Below are 16,996 nucleotides of genomic sequence, written 5' to 3' on the forward strand. Positions count from 1 at the left end.
TAACTAAACCTAATATTAAAAAAAAATTGTAAACAAAACACATTACCAAAAAATGACACCTCAAAAGTCTGCGTACATTTTAAGTTTGCTGCGTACAGCGCTGGAATTCACGATCACCGTTAGTTTTTGCATGTTTCTTTAATTCCTCTTCGCTCATTTGCGTAATTTGCTATCACTTTGAAAAGAAATTTGGCATGAGTTTCATCATATGTGTATGTATGTTCGATTGTGTGTACGCAGGGGACGCGATGCTAACAAGTTATGGGATATCACATGTAGAAGTGTTTGTATGCCTGTGTGCCTTTACATGTGTGTGTGTGTAAGCGTGTGTGTAACATTGGCGTGTGCCTACCTCAACTTCGAATTGTGTGAACGATTTTGGGTTCAAATTGCAGAATCGCGTTTATATTTAAGTACCTGATTTTATTTCAATGATCGCGTGGGTTTGCCTATCAGAATGATTTTCTTTTTTAATGTAGTACCTGATTAATCCCAGTGGACATGGGGATGCGATTTTTTAACCCTTTCACTTGTACAAGTTAAGTTCTTTCTTTATTTAAACGGTAAAAAAAGATGTTTTGATATTTTACTGCTTAAATGCAGTCCGTTTTATTCAAGAACAAATTTGCAACTAAATTACTTAAATCAATTCTATCCCTAGCTGAGCTGTGGTTCAGTCGACGACGTTGGCAGCGGCGTCGCTCGTAGTGTTGTTGAACCGTTGTGCAATTCTTCTTAGAATTGCTGGAGCTCTGGTTGGCGTGTGCAGGAAGTCCGCTAGACATTGTGTCAGCAGTTTTGGCTTATTGGTCTGATCAGCTTGTTACGTTTTATTTGTGTTGCAACAATTCCAATTGGGTTTTGTTGCAATGTAGAATATTTTTGTTTTTAACTTGAAGAATATATTTGTTGTTAACTCTTCCCCCTTTGATTTGAGCTTGTCCTCAAGCGATCATTAAAAGAAGGGAATGTCGTTGAACTGTATGTTTTCTATGGTTCGTCTTGGTGCCTCTGTTACTTTCTGTACCTGGCTATTGTCCAATAGTAACGTAATTTTTTTCGCCCTCCTTGTGTAGAGGAAGGCAATGACAATGATTATCATGACTATGCAGACCAATATTATGAATGATATTGCCTGTGTCGTAAGTTTTAGGTGTTCTAGTCTTTGGGTATTGTTGATGTGTAAAGCCTGCAAAGCCTTTAGTGATAGAATTTGGAGTCGTCTCGATTCTTCTGGTGTCATCTGGATTATCGAGGAGCCGACTCTCAGTGTGCTGCTCTCTAGGTTGTTGAAAGTCCGGTTGCCAATTGAAATGGACTCGTTGGTAAAGCGAATGACATAGGTGCCATTTAATCATGTACTTGTTGTCGTCGATCTCACCACTCCATCAAAGTTGTTGAGGATCAGAAGACCGTTGGCCACTTCTTCGATGGGTTCCACATGCTCGGCGTTACTGAACTCACACAGCGACTTTTCTCCATTGAGGAGCCTAGGCAAACATGTATTATTGCTAATGTTGACAATGTTATTTTTTGAACAAATCTTAATGTTATTATATTTTTTACAATTTTTTATAATTCCAAACATTACATTTTTGCGAGACAATATTTCTTTATACTCTATATTTATGATAACGTTATTTCTTACGACTGGTTTCACAATTAGGTTTTCATAATCAGTTTTCTACGTTAGGTATTTTTATTACATAAAACAAAGTAGTAGTATTGTGAAATATGGCCACGTCTGAATATTCTAGCATTTCTTCTACAGACAATGAAGGCATTCTACCAGCTTTGAAGATTCTCTCTATTTCATCTATTTCTGCCTTTTTCAGTAAAAATGAGTTTATTACGTTAACTTTTGCCCATTGTATGGCATATTTTATATTAATAACCTCCTCTTTGATCAATCTAACTTGGTTCTGTAAACTTTCCGCTATATCATGTGTGAATCTATCGTCTTTCCGTATATTGTTTGTAAGGGTATTGGTAACTGTGGTTAACTTATTTAATCTTTGTTCTAACTGTGAGTTTATTATTACTTGTTTGTTATTGTTATCTATGACTTTATTAATATGTTCTTCTATCTGCACGAAGTCATCATGATCTGGGTTGCCTGCTATGTATTTCCAAGCTGTGCCTAGAATATTAATGGCCCTTGTGGTCCTCTTGTTAATGTCATAATCTATAGTGCGTAAAGTCAAGTGAGTTTGGTTAATTTCGTGGTGCAAGGTGTGGTATAAACTGCTAAATTTTAAATTTTTTTCTGTATGAAATTCTATCTGCTCTAAAGCTTCTTTAATTTTGCCTAAGTTAATGATGTGAATAATTCTTGTTATCGTTGTTTGTATCTTGCCTAATCCGTCGTAGATCGTTATGGTTTGTGCTTCCGTATGATTCGTTATGTCCATATTCGGTTCGATAGGTTGTACCATCATCGCCATTATTACGAGTAGTCTATAAATGTCAAACGTTTTTTATATTACTTTTATGTATGACTCTATTTGTTGAGGTTAGTACTGTTGTGTTTCTGTCCTCTTTTACTGTTTCTTTTTATATCTGGGAGACAATTTAGTTCCTAGTCTGTTGTTGATCTTGACGTATATTTCTTGTCCTGGTGTGTAGGTACGTATTTCGTTGCGTCTTTTATTGTGGTTCTGTAAGTCCATCATTTGTTTCTGTCTAAGTCTGTCAATGTTGTCTTGTCTAGATTTTTCATATTGTTCTGGGTTCGTCGTTAGGTTTCTGCCAAAAAACAAATCTAGTGGTCGTCTGTTAGTCGTTGAATGAATGGTGTAGTCATAGTCGTATATTGATTTGTCAATTAATTCTTGAAAAGTTTTATATTCTTGTTTTCTTTTATTACATCTCATGATGTCTGAAAGCGTAGAGTGAAATCGTTCGACTTGGCCGTTGGCTGTGCTTTTATAAAGTGGAGTGTTATAAATTTCAATACCTAATTGTAATCGTATTCTTCCATACTTATGGAAGCGTTGTGGCAGTCATTGTCGGGATATTCCTCTCCCATTTGAATATTAAAATTTCTTTGTCTTTTATCTGTTGTATTTGCTATTGGTGGAGGTCTTTTCCCTGGTTCAAAATTTGGCCTGTTCATGTAATTTACCATCCGTGTTTGGATGCTTTTGTCAACGTCCATTGGTTCGGGGCGTGGCTGTGGTTTGGGTGCTAATTGTCTGATGAGGTTGCGTTTGGTAATATTGTTGTCTATGGTATTGGTGTCCCTGATTCATGGTATTTGGCCATGCATGTTGCATTGGCACTTGAGCTCTGAAACCAATTGGTACAGTTCTCATCATCTGAGGGGGATTTTGTGCGTATTGAAGCATACGCGGTGGTAACATGGGTGGTGTTGCGTTTCGGGCTACGCTTTTGTGACCTGTTTGATGGCTTTTATTGTAGTCTATGTTTGTTCTATAGTTCTGATTTTCTAATTTCAAACATAAATGGAGGGCTGAGGGAAGGTCTGTTGGTTCCTTTATGCTAAGAATACGTGGCAAGTCTCCTCTCAAACCTCTGATGAAAGTGTCTAATGCGTTTTCCCTGTACATTTTCGTCATGAGTAGTTCTGACTCTCTATTGAGTTCCATACATCCTACCTTGTTCAGTATTAAAGTCAGCTGGTTGTAGACAACCTGATAAAACTGTTCTACTGTCTGGTTGTTGCCCTGTATTAGCATAGTCATCTCGTATTCTAATTAATTCTTTTATCTGCATAGTGCAGTGTGAGACACTTGGAGATGGCATTCCAATTAAGGGGTACATTGTACGATTCGAGGGCCGCGTCGGCTTGGCCGATGATCTTATTTCTCACGGTATGCAAAATGCCATAGTACATTGGTGATCCAACTTGGCTTGCATATATGGAGAGTATGCGATCCACACTCTTTTTCCATGAGCTAAATTCGATTTTATTGCCGGAAAATTCCCTAAGACTTTTGACAATATCTGGTACTCTGTTAAGGTCGTTCAAATTTTGATTGTCATTTATGGTCTGATCGTCCACGTCATTGAATCAACTGTTCTGCGTTATTCGCCATGCCTCTGTTCTGTAAGTGTTCGTTCTAACGGTCTATATGTCGTTGTTGCTGTCTATTGATAATATGTGCACCTACTTGGGGTTGTTCGACTAACACTGGGGGCCTAATCAAATTATTCTCGTTAGCCATACGTTATTAATTGCCTTTTATTGTGGCTTTGATCTATTGTTTTATCTTTACAGGTGGATTTCTGATTGAATTTATTGATGTTAGTGTTAGTTTATGATTATCATTAGTACAACTTAATTTCTATAAATAAATTTTTATTATAAATTTTTTTTTTTTTTTTTTTTTTTTTTTTTTTAAATAAATTTTTTATTTTTATTTTATATTAAGACCAGTGGCTGGTTTTTCCCTTCTACTTTGGAGGGTACCTTGGGAATCGCAAAGTTGGGTGATTTTATACTACTATTGTAGTCACTTTAAATTTGATCGCTTTACGCTTTTTTATTTTTTGTGTTTTCTTAATATTTTATTTTTAGACTCATTCACGAAAGTAAAATGAGTATATTGGTTTTGTGCAATGTCCGTCTTGCTGTCCGTCCGTCTGTCCGTATGAACGCAATCTATTTCGGCGCTATTGAAGCTAGAGACTTGAAATTTGGAACACATACTCGTGTATATCTCCGATTTATAAAGTGTTAAAATTTTCCCGATCCGCCCACTAGGGGCGTGGCAAATCGGAAAATGCATTTTCCGATATACCAGAAATCATGTTTGTTGAAGGGCTAGAAAGCTGAAATTTGGTATGTAGGTCCGCGCCGATCACCCAAGATCACAAGCTATGGCGGATATATCTCCGCCCATTAGGGGCGTGGCAAATCGGATAAAACTGTATCTCCTAAAGTTATAAACCTAGAATGCTGAAATTTTGCATGTAAGATGATGTTTTAATTCTATGAAGATAGATGATAAAATTATATATCTACGCCCACTAGGGGCGTGGAAAATCGGACCTGAAGATATAGTGAATTTTCGAATTATGCTATATTTTAGGCACTATTGATGCTAGAGACCTGAAATTTTGTATATATACGCGGTTGCTCGTTCTAAAAACTGGATAAAATTGAGGAGTCTACGGCCAGTAGGGGCGTGGCAATCGGCATTTATAGTGCCCATATTGCCGCATTTATATGCATCAGCCATCTATTTATGTATTTGTACACATAAATAGGCTTAATAGACATTGATAACACGGAAGGAAACATTTTTATAAAATTAATAAAATATAAAAAAGCTAAAATAACAGAAAAATTTGCAATTTACAAAATAGTTTTCCGCGGGATTTGAATTCGCACCCAAGCCGAATAGCATGTTCATGTCAAAATATTTAAAATAAAGATCACCGGCGCTTCTGCCTACAGTACCACCGCGTCGTTTCGAGCAACAGTAGTTAAAACGAAATCAGATTATTGTTATGACGCCACATAGCAAAGAAAAGCCAGTGTAGCGGCTGGAAATTCAAAAACAATGCAAAGACAAATCAATCGCAACGGGATTCTTAGAATATGCTAGAGCACGCATTTATGTGTACATACATACACACATACAAATGAGCGCCTGTATAAGGCTGGATGGTATGCGTGCAGGCTTACATATATAATTATATATACATATGTATGTATTTGCGTATATGCATTTGAGGGCTATTTGAGAAGAAACAAATTTAAACTTATAAAATTATTCTACTAAGAAAATGAAAAGTATTAAGTGCCATTCAGTCAAGCTCGCACCTTCCCAATAAAATATCTATTTTATAAAAAACGAAATATGTATGAAAAAATAAAAAAAATAACATAGTAAAGGTTCGAACCTCCCCTACTCTAACATTACTTGCGTCGCCCTTAGCACCCGCGCTACTGCTTTGCTCGAGCAATCAGTTGCTAAAATAGAATAGCTTAATAAGAGAGCGTCATCAGACAAAACTACAGTAACGGCTAGAAAGTCCAGAAATCAATCGAAATTCTAAGAATGTGAGAAAAGACGCGTTTCTGTCTGTACGCATAGAATAGACGATGAGTGTGTGCACAAGCATAGGAAAATCGCGCTGATCTGCTGTTAGCTTGAAGCCGGTATCCAATGTATGGATATAAATATATAATAAAAATCAAAATTGTATAAATTATATATGTATGTAATTTGAATGCAATAGCTATCGATGATTTTCAAATTTTAATGGCATCATGCCGTATTTTTGCAGCGCAGTCGACTTGAAAATTGCACTATGTATATACTCTGGTTGACAGCGTTTGGGCTGTGAATGAGTCTTCTGCTATCGGTATCGCCCGATTGCAACGTTCTTACTTGTTTCTCTTTATTTTTCTCGAAATTTTTCTTAAATTTTCTTAAACTTGTTTAACTTATATTTTTCTCAAAAATTTTTCTTATATTTTATTACATTTATTTAATTTTGGGTTTTCTTAAATTTTCTTATATTGTATTACACTTGTTCGTTTTAGTTTTGTTAGTTTCGTATTCTTATATTTCTAACTTACAATAATGATGATGTGGCGGTCTTCACTGCTGATCCGGATTTCATCCTTTTTGGCTGTTCCTACTGGGGATCCTGCGACCAGACTCCGTTGAAGTATCCTGTGGGCGGGCCGTACAGGATTACCGTCCACCGATGGGCAATCGAACTATTACGTTCCAGACTACCTCTCATGAATTTCACTGAACGTCGAAGTTACGCGACGTGAGTTGCTTTAGTGATTTTCGGTCGCGCTCGTACAGGCGTTTTGCTGTGTTGTAACGCGATCGAATATTCGTTTTATTTAAACCGACTCTGCTTTTAACTTGCAGTATCACGCACGTACTAAACGTTTTGCTGTATTGCGCGCGAAGCCGGTCCCTGCTCGGGCGCCAGTTAAGTTCTTTCTTTATTTAAACGGTAAAAAAAAGATGTTTTGATATTTTACTGCTTAAATGCAGTCCGTTTTATTCAAGAACAAATTTGCAACTAAATTACTTAAATCAATTCTATCCCTAGCTGAGCTGTGGTTCAGTCGACGACGTTGGCAGCGGCGTCGCTCGTGGTGTTGTTGAACCGTTGTGCAATTCTTCTTAGAATTGCTGGAGCTCTGGTTGGCGTGTGCAGGAAGTCCGCTAGACATTGTGTCAGCAGTTTTGGCTTATTGGTCTGATCAGCTTGTTACGTTTTATTTGTGTTGCAACCAGAGCTTGCAAATGAGAGTTGAGCGTCTTTTCGTTTATTCTCTTTCTCGCATCATAACCAAAAAAAATTGTGCAGACACGTCTCTCTCTGAGCGTCACTCTCTGTTTTCTTTAGCATCTGTTTCGCTCAGACGCAATGCGATGACTCATTCGTTTGACGCTCTCACATGAGTGTCGCGTAAAACTAACACGATTTTCCCTCACACAAAGCCTCTCAGCAAAAAACACTTTGACTAACAAACTCAGCAGAAAATGTTTTTGCCTTCGTGTGCATGTAAATACACGCATACATACATTCAAAAAGAACGCAGCAATCGCCGCGTGATTACCCATACAAACGCAACTTACCGTTTGCTTCATTTAACTCAAGCAAACGATCAGTGTTTGACTTGAGGAAACGAAAAAAGAAACAACTGGTTCCCTCAGAGCGCGAGCGAGCTAAGCCAGACGCGACAAAAACAGTTTCTGTCTGAGTTCTTTTGACTGTGTCAGTGAAAGACACTTTTTTGCAGACAACGAAAAAGTGTTAACAGTTATTTGCGAGCTATGATTACTAGTATTACTAACTATGCTATCTGTAAGCCATTTACAATTTTTCTGATTAAAATGAACACAAATTGATTAAGCAAGAATTTTCGATGGTCGAAGCAACGGTGGGTAGGGGAAAACCATTCATTATGTGAGATTGACATAGCAGTTGCGTGCATGCAGTGCAAAACAATTTTTTCTTTAAGTTTTGCTATGAATGGCTTCTTGTCGAAAATTTTCTTGAATATTTCAAAATGAAGTTTTATGAGCTCATATAAATGGTCAGAAGGGGCTTTCAACTTAAGATATTGGTTAATATAATGGAGGTTTTTATTGAGTATCAAATACTCTCATGAACATTGCATTTCATCTGATGGTATTAAAAGATTTAAAAGAGTGCGTGATATAAAAGTGATGGGACGGGATTCTTGTTCAAGCACCGCTCTAATTGCATAATTAGAGGTTGTCAAATAGAACTCTTTGTTAAAATTTGGGTGAGATAGAACTACGTCTCCTGAGACTAAAGCTCTTTTGACTTTGTTAAAGGAATCTATTGTGTCCTGGTCTAGCGTTACGATTGTCTTATTGGAGATATTTTTGGAAAAATGTCCGTTTTCGCCCCATAATAGGTAGTAGTTAGCAAGTCCTAGAAAAGATCACAGTTCTAGGCTTTGGAAATTTTTCTATTGCTTTTACTTTGTCGATGTTTGTTTTTACGCTTTGTCGGGGTATGGTGAAGCCCAAGAAACTTACTTCCTCCTTGAAAAATTTGTATTTGTCTATTTGAACTTTCAAATAGACAAATTATTGCATCTAGATGTTTAGCGTGTTCGCTTTCGGACCGACTAAAGACGACAATATCGTCGATGTAGACGTAGCATATTTTTCCTAACGTTGTTTGAAAAGTGGAGGGGGAGTTCTTAAGTCGTGTAAATTCGAATTTTCCACCGTTTATTGCAAAGGCGGTTTTCTCCATATCCCCTTCTTTCAATGGAATTTGGTGAAATCCGCTCTTGAGATCTAGTACGGAGAAATATTTCTTATCGCCCAACTGTGCGATTATCTCACCGATCTCGGGGATAGGGTACCTCTCCGAAATGGTTATGGAATTGAGTTTCCGGTAGTCTATTACTATGAATTTTCTTTCCCCAGAGGGGGAAATCAGGGTATAATGGTTTTGTTGAAATGTATGTAACAGGCAGAAGGAGGCGTGGCAGACCCCACAAAGTATATATATTCTTGATCAGGGCGACGAGCTGAGTCGATTTGGTCCTGTCCGTCTGTCTGTCTGTCCGTCTGTCCGTATGTTTGAACGCGTCGATTTCCGAAGATATAAGAGCTAGAGACTTGCATTTTTTTAAAATGACCGTATATACAGCGCGGACGTCGAGTTTGCTTTTTAAATTCGATAAATCATCCTGTTATGTTTTTATTGAGTAAAAACATTCAAGTTCAAATCAGATGCCACTATAGCTAATTGTGAATGATTTTTCTTTTTTTAAATTTCTCAAATATTCAATATAGTATGTAGATCATATGCTGATAGTTTCATTAAATTCCGTTAAGTCAAGAATTTATAAAAAATAAAAATATTTGGCCAATTAACAAACGCACATGCAGCAGCTACAACAGTATCGTATACGTGTGCACACATACACTCAAACTTCTTCTAAAACATTTTTTGAATCACATCAGCTGTTAGTTTGGTTTAGTTTTGGTAGATGGCGCTGCAGCCGAATCCCGAGCGGTGCAACTGATGTTAGTTTTTATACTGATTCACGAAAGTGAATTAGTATATTGGTTTTGTACAATGTCCGTCTTGCTGTCCGTCCGTCTGTCCGTATGAACACAATCTATTTCGGCGCTATTGAAGCTAGAGACTTGAAATTTGGAACACATACTCGTGTATATCTCCGATTTATAAAGTGTTAAAATTTTCCCGATCCGCCCACTAGGGGCGTGGCAAATCGGAAAATGCATTTTCCGATATCCCAGAAATCATATTAATTGAAGAGCTGAAAGCTGAAATTTGGAATATAGATCCGCATCGACCACCCAAGATCATGTGCTATGGCGGATATATCTACGCCCATTGGAGGCGTGGCAAATCGGATAAAACTGTATCTCCAAGAGTTTTACAGCTAGAGCGCTGAACTTTTGCACGTCAGTTAATGTTATGATTCTATAAAGTCTAATAATAAAATTATAGGTCTACGCTCATCAATGACGTGGCAAACCGGACCTGAAGATATAGTGATTTTTTAAATTCTGCTATATTTTGGACACTATTGATGCCAGAGACCTCAAATTTTGTATATATACTCGGGCTGATCACCCCGCTAAAGACCAACAAATAAGAAGGCTCCAGTCGAGACTGCTCGATTAGGAGATACCCTGAACCCTCCAAGCTGATATTCTAATCACTCTGCACTTCTTCTATGCACACATACATACACATGCATCCACACGCGCGTATAACAACGCGCTCTGCTAACTGCGCAGTAAGCAGCGACTGCGCTTGGGCTGCGCTGCAGTGTGAGCAATATTATGAGAATTGATTTGTTGAATAATTTCATTTTTGAAAAACGACCAGGATGCAAAACTGTAACATTTGACTTTCTTTACATTTATATTTCTTATAATTATTCCAGCCAACCGAATGATTCCAAATTTTCAGGTAATATAGCCAAATATCGTATTAATAAAACAAAATTAAGATCTCAAACATCCATCCAGTAAAAGCGAAAATACAGAACGTTGAAGTTGCAACACATGATTCATGTTACAGTTTTGCTCGTCACTGTATGTTGGAATGTGTGCATAATATAAGTGCAGAATGATTAGAATATCAGCTTGGAGGGTTCAGGGTATCTGCTAGTCAGTCTTGGCTAGAGCACTCTTGTTTAAATTCATAACTCCTATTTGCGATCCCTGAATTTATCTGTAGTGTTTTATAGTACGGAATTAATTATTATCGTTTTTAGATCATATGAACTCACGCGAAAGGACAGACTCTACAAAAATATTGAACGGATGCAACACTTACGTGGAATGAAGCATTTTGACATTGTGCCCCAATCTTTTATTCTTCCGCTTGAATCGAAAGATCTATTATTTGCCCATAATAAACAAAGAGGACCTTGGATTGTGAAACCGGCAGCTTCAAGCAGGGGACGTGGAATATTTATTGTGAATTCGGTAAATTACTAGTAAAACAAACAACAAACAAAAAATGATTTATAATACTTTACTTGTAGCCAGACCAGATACCACAGGACGAACAAGTTTTAGTATCCAAATATATTGTGGATCCACTTTGTATTGATGGTCATAAGTGTGATTTACGCGTATATGTGTTGGTTACGTCATTCGATCCACTCATTATATATCTTTATGAAGAGGGTATAGTCAGATTGGCGACTGTGCGGTACGACAGGAACACTGACAACCTGTGGAATCCATGCATGCATCTTTGTAACTATAGCATCAATAAATATCATTCTGATTACATAAGATCATCGGATGCTCAGGAGGAAGATGTTGGTCACAAGTGGACCTTGTCAGCCCTTTTAAGACATCTTAAGCTCCAAGGATGCGATACTCACTTACTGATGCTGAATATTGAAGATCTAATCATTAAGGCTGTACTCGCCTGTGCTCAAACAATAATTTCCGCATGTAGAATGTTTGTACCTAATGCAAATAACTGTTTTGAACTTTATGGATTTGATATATTAATTGATAATACACTGAAACCTTGGTTATTGGAAGTTAACCTTTCGCCATCGATGGGTGTTGACAGCCCCTTGGATACTAAAGTAAAAGCCTGTCTTGTTACGGATTTACTGACCTGTGTTGGCATTCCGGCATTTAGTCCTGAAATGAGATCTCTTTATACCAATAAATCAGCCCGGCGACGTAGCTCAAGTTGTCAAAGGCAAGTAGATGCAACTGAAACCAGCACTACACTTCGATCAACAAAATCAAAAAAAAAGCCTTTTGGATTAATAAACTTAACGCAAGAAGAACAGCGTATATTACGTAGCGCCCGATTGCAATATACAAGACGTGGAGGCTTCGTTCGCATATTCCCAACAGACGACACAATGCAACGATACGGACATTTCTTAGATTCTGCAAATGGCATTCCACTATCCACCCCAAATGTCCAAGGTCAAACGTTTCAAGCATTAGTAACGCAACATAATTACAACCAAATGCTGTATTCAAATTTATTCTGTCAGGGCTCACGATACATTCAAGCCGATAATTCGCAAGAAAACCGTATTAAACAATACGAACGAGCTTTGGAAACGGACTCTGAAATACCTTTCTTAAAGAAACAAACTGTAGAGAAATGTGAAGAAGAAGGACGAAGACTTCGCAAGCAATTACTTAAGAAAATTGGCAGTGGCTCCACATTAACTCATTTTCAAGCACGTCAAACGTTTAGTTTATATTTAGAGTCCGTATTACGAAGACTAACTCAAGACCCAAAAGATAGTCATGAAAAAATTATTTTAAAATTTCTTAATAAGTATGGTGGGGGTGTTAAACCTCCAGTTTTATTTCGAAATACGCAAAATATTAGTAAAGCTCGTTCAGCAATGGTAGCAAAATTATTAGGTGATTTTTTGGAAAATTACAAAAGAGATACCGAAGCCTACGTAGATTCCTTTGACCATTTTGGAATGATACCAACCAGTGCCTACAGTTTATTTTTAATACACGCTCAAGAATCAGATCTAGAGGCAGTCCTAACTCATCATACAAATATTACTGGAATAATGCCATTTTTATATAATCGATGTGGGCTGTCAGTGCCATCAACGCCGCCTATTCCGTCCGGATTATATGGGTTCCTAAGGGCTCTGCCTGCAATGGTATCAAATTCAGGAGTCTCGAGAGACGTTAGCAAGTATGATGGGTATTTCAAAAGCTACGATAAAAATTGTGAAAATGTACGTGATATTTCATTAAGATCAAGAAGCACAAAGGATATCAAATAGTAAATATATTTTGTTGCAATTTATTTATTTAGCATATTTGTTAAACCATTTTTCAATAATCTCTTTTGGATTTAAAAATTATATGCATAAGGCTGGATTTAAATAAAATACAACGAAAAATATGCCTAAACAATGTATAACGTAAAATGAAAACTATAAAATAATATAAATTATATGTAATAATATAAATTATTTCACCTGCGAATTTTCCTTTAGCATAATAATGATATTCTATTTCATAAAAACTTATGAAATTTGCAAATATAAGTTTTGTTAAGGACCAAAGTTAGAGTAAATTTATTCCTTAACTCCTTCCTTTTTAATAATATTATCAATATAAAATCATATATGAAATCGTTTTTTACTAAAATGAAGTATTACCTACTGTATTTATTAACTAAATCTTCAAAATTTATTTCAAGGCTAAAATAACAACAATGATCTGTTGCCACATTTTTAAGATCTATTTTAAATGTAATATCTGATATTTGATAAGTCGAAATAGTCAACATACTCTATAAAAGTGAGTCAATAAGAAACATAAGAAGAATTTTGTAACCGGACATTATCAAATGCTTACATCTCCTAAGTGTTCACAGCTTGCAAGTTAATAAATATTTAATTCCGACACTTTTTTTTAGCTGTATTTTGTGTTTCTTATACGTGGCATATCGTCTACAGATATACCGAATAATAATACGGTATAACTACGTTGACCCAGCGAACTTCGTACCACCCAACAGTCTCTATATATATAAAACAAAGTCGGGTTTGTTCAAACACTTATAACTCGAGATCTGCTGGACCAATTTTCATGGTTTTTGATTTGGTGGATTTGTCTCCGCCCCGAATAGCAGAATATGTCTTAAAATACTGAAAAATGACGAATACTTGAAAAATGCGTTATAAAGTTCTTTAATTTCGGAGCTATCAAATGTTTTTTCTCAAAATCAGTAAGTAATGTGTTACCTTTTAGCTGAACTAATTTAGACTTTGATGATTGTAATACAATAATAATAAAAAATACAAAACAATATTAATATAGATAGAAGTATAATAGTATTTTATTATGATGAATGATGATGACAACATACAGAATAAGAATAAAAAAAAAAAAAAAGAAATAATTAAGTTTTCCAAACACGTCAGAAAACAAGTAAGCACGTTGCAGTCGGGCGTTACCGATTGCGGAATACTCATTCACATCGTATCAACAATTTAGTAGTTAAGTTTCACTCTAACACTGTAGAAAATGCAGTTTTTCCCGATTTGCCACGCCCCTACTGGGCGTAGACACCTCATTTTTGGTCAGTTCTTAGAACGTGATAACGGTACCCTAACTGCAAAGTTTGAATGCTTACCCTCAAAAATGTGAAAAATACAGAGTATTTTTCGATATGCCACGCCACTAAAGAGGCGTAAAAATATTTTTGAGTCATCGAGGAGGTTACTGGTGACTTCACTATCTAAATTTGAAGCTTCTAGCTATTATACTTTAGGAGATATAAACTTTTGCGGTTTGCCACGCTTCCTGTGGGCGGACATATATCCGAAAAAAATTTTTGGTCTTGGGTGATCAGCCCGAGTATATATACAAAATTGTGTCCGAGTGTCCAAAATATAGCAGAATTTAAAAAATCAATATATCTTCAGGTCCGATTTGACACGCCCCTAATGGGCGTAGACTTATAAATTGTCTTTTGATTTTATAGAATCATAGCATTAGCTGACGTGCAAAATTTCAGCATTCTAGGTTTACAACTTTAGGAGATACAGTTTTATCCAATGGGCGTAGATATATCCGCCATAGCTTGTGATCTTGGGTGGTCGACGCGGACCTACATACCGAATTTCAGCTTTCTAGCTCTTCAACAAACATGATTGCATGCATTTTCCGATTTGACACGCCCCTAGTGGGCGGATCGGGAAAATTTTAACATTTTATAAATCGGAGATATACACGAGTATGTGTTCCAAATTTCAAGTCTCTAGCTTCAATAGCGCCGAAATAGATTGCGTTCATACGGACAGACGGACGGACGGACAGCAAGACGGACATTGCACAAAACCAATATACTGATTCACTTTCGTGAATGAGTATAAAAATTGGGATACACTCTGATTAACTTATTAATCGGATTTTCATTCAAGCACCTTGTGGTAAACGACATTTTTCGTTTTTTGGTCAGGTGCAAGAGCAAATAATACGGATGGTTTGCCGACACGTGAGCATGCCACGTACAATTGATCATGAGAAAAACACGCATTTTCTAGATTGAGGCCACAAATAGTCAAATAGGCCCGGTGATTTGTTGATCGTCATGGCGAAGGCAAGACGAATCGGGAATTGAATTCGATTAAACTCAAAGGGTATATCTTTTGGGATCATCGGAATCTTTGGAACAAGAACTTCCTCATCTTTAAATTTTCCTTTGAGTATCGACGCGTGAATCACATTGCTCATCAGTTTTCTTATCACCAAACGCGTTCCATTTCACAGTTTTGGTTGGTTTAAACTTCAAAGCATGATAACTAGCAAGCCAACCTTCAGTTGTAAATTGAGCGGCGATAAACCAGGCACATCCAAGGAGCTCAAAAATTCAATTGGATAATTAGTGGCTTCTTCTTCGTTTGTTACACAGTCGATAGATTTAAATGAATACAGAGTACCTACGATTTGATTTTGAATTATAAAAATGAGGTCATCTACATCTTTATTTTTAGTCGCCGAAATTGCTCGCTCACTTAATCATTTAGTATTTTTGTAGCAATGATGTGCGGAAATACTTTGTTGATAAGCTCATCTTTTGATGAGACGAAATTGCAAAAATTTGGAGGAAATGAAATTAAAAACGCTCGATTCGTCAACAAAAACGCGGCCATTGCCGATATTCAGCAATTGCTTCGAGAAATCATCAGCAGATAGATCGTTCAACAATGCAACTCTTGAAGTTTGTTTACATATCGCCACAGATTTGATGCTTTGAGGCAAGCGTTCATTTCGCCGGCAGCAGTAGATCTTGAAATTACTGGTAGTGTTCGTCGGAATTCACCAGGTAATAAAATCATTGAACCACCAAAACATCTCGAGTCATTCCGCAGATCTTTTAATGTTCGGTCTAGTGCTGCACGACAAACGTTGCTTTGCCCTATCCATTATTTCTAAGGAATATTTTGTACTTAAATACAAAATAACTCATTAACTAACTAAATGTGCGGGGATGCAGTAAATATAAAATTCTCGTGTCGAGCTGTTTGTTGCCAAACTCCTTCGAAACGGTTCGACCGATTCTCACGAAATTTTGTGTGCAGGTCGGGTGAATCTGAACAAATCAGTCTGCTCATTGAACAGAGCATCCAGCTCGCTGACGATGCGCGTTGTAAAAGGTGAATTGAGGTGACAATAGTTCCAACGTGCATCCACGCGATTGGCGAGTGCGCGTTCGGCGTCCTCGCCACCCATAAAGTAAATTTGTAATAATTTATAAGGTTCGTTTGGCATTGGTAGCAATGAACCGACTTTGTGGTAAATTTGGCCTTTGATTTTGAATGTGAAATTAAATTGTTGACCATTGCAGCAGTATTTTTAACTATTTCCGTTGCTCCAAACGATGTTATTTGAAAACATGAATTGAATTTTCGCATTGACTGCAAGAACAGCGAAGAATCTGGATCAGTACCAATAAGGATGCCGTGCAGTGGTTCAATTTCTGGGAGTTTTACTTTTCCTGATGAGCAACACATCCCGATCGGCTCATTTTTAAATTTATGGGCCTGGCAATGCGGGCATTCCTTGTGCAATGTACCAATGACCACTTTGGAATGAGCGTAATATTCAACATCAGGTTCATACTAAAATGCTAGGCCAAGAAATGAATGTGATGTAAAGAAATGAATGTGATGTACCTATCTCTTCTCTCTCTCTCTCTCTCCCCATACATGGTCTTTCAAATCATCTAACTCTGCAGCGCACAAAAATTTAAATTTGTTCGCGACTATCCCAGCTCATGAAGGATATACCGAAATCATAAAAGCGTTTGTGTTCATGCAAAATGTTTGCGTTTTCAGCGTTGATTGTTCTAGAGTATGAAAGCGTTGAGAATCATAAAGAATATTATTCGCGACGGACATGCACACACACACTTGTAGTCTCTGGAAACATGTATAAGCATTTGTGCTTTTAATAGGAAATCAGGGTATAATGGTTTTGTTGAAATGTAAGTAACA

At 36.9% G+C, this 16,996-nt stretch overlaps 1 protein-coding gene across 2 annotated transcripts in view; it reads left to right on the forward strand.

The window, feature by feature from the left end:
* TTLL5 (Tubulin tyrosine ligase-like 5) overlaps window positions 1-13,404 on the forward strand; it is a 31,650-nt gene extending 18,246 nt beyond the window's left edge. For both annotated transcript variants that reach the window (XM_089463203.1, XM_089463202.1), the window contains exons 4-5: window positions 10,745-10,958; window positions 11,018-13,404. In XM_089463203.1, the coding sequence (XP_089319329.1) occupies window positions 10,745-10,958; window positions 11,018-12,769 (1,966 nt within the window). In that variant the 3' untranslated portion in view covers window positions 12,770-13,404. The remainder of the gene's footprint in view (window positions 1-10,744; window positions 10,959-11,017) is intronic.
* Window positions 13,405-16,996: the final 3,592 nt, after the last annotated feature.

Source organism: Drosophila arizonae, chromosome 2 (genome assembly GCF_054131065.1).
Source record: "Drosophila arizonae isolate 15081-1271.41 chromosome 2, UAZ_ARI_1.0, whole genome shotgun sequence".
Classification (NCBI taxonomy): Eukaryota; Metazoa; Arthropoda; class Insecta; order Diptera; family Drosophilidae; genus Drosophila; species Drosophila arizonae.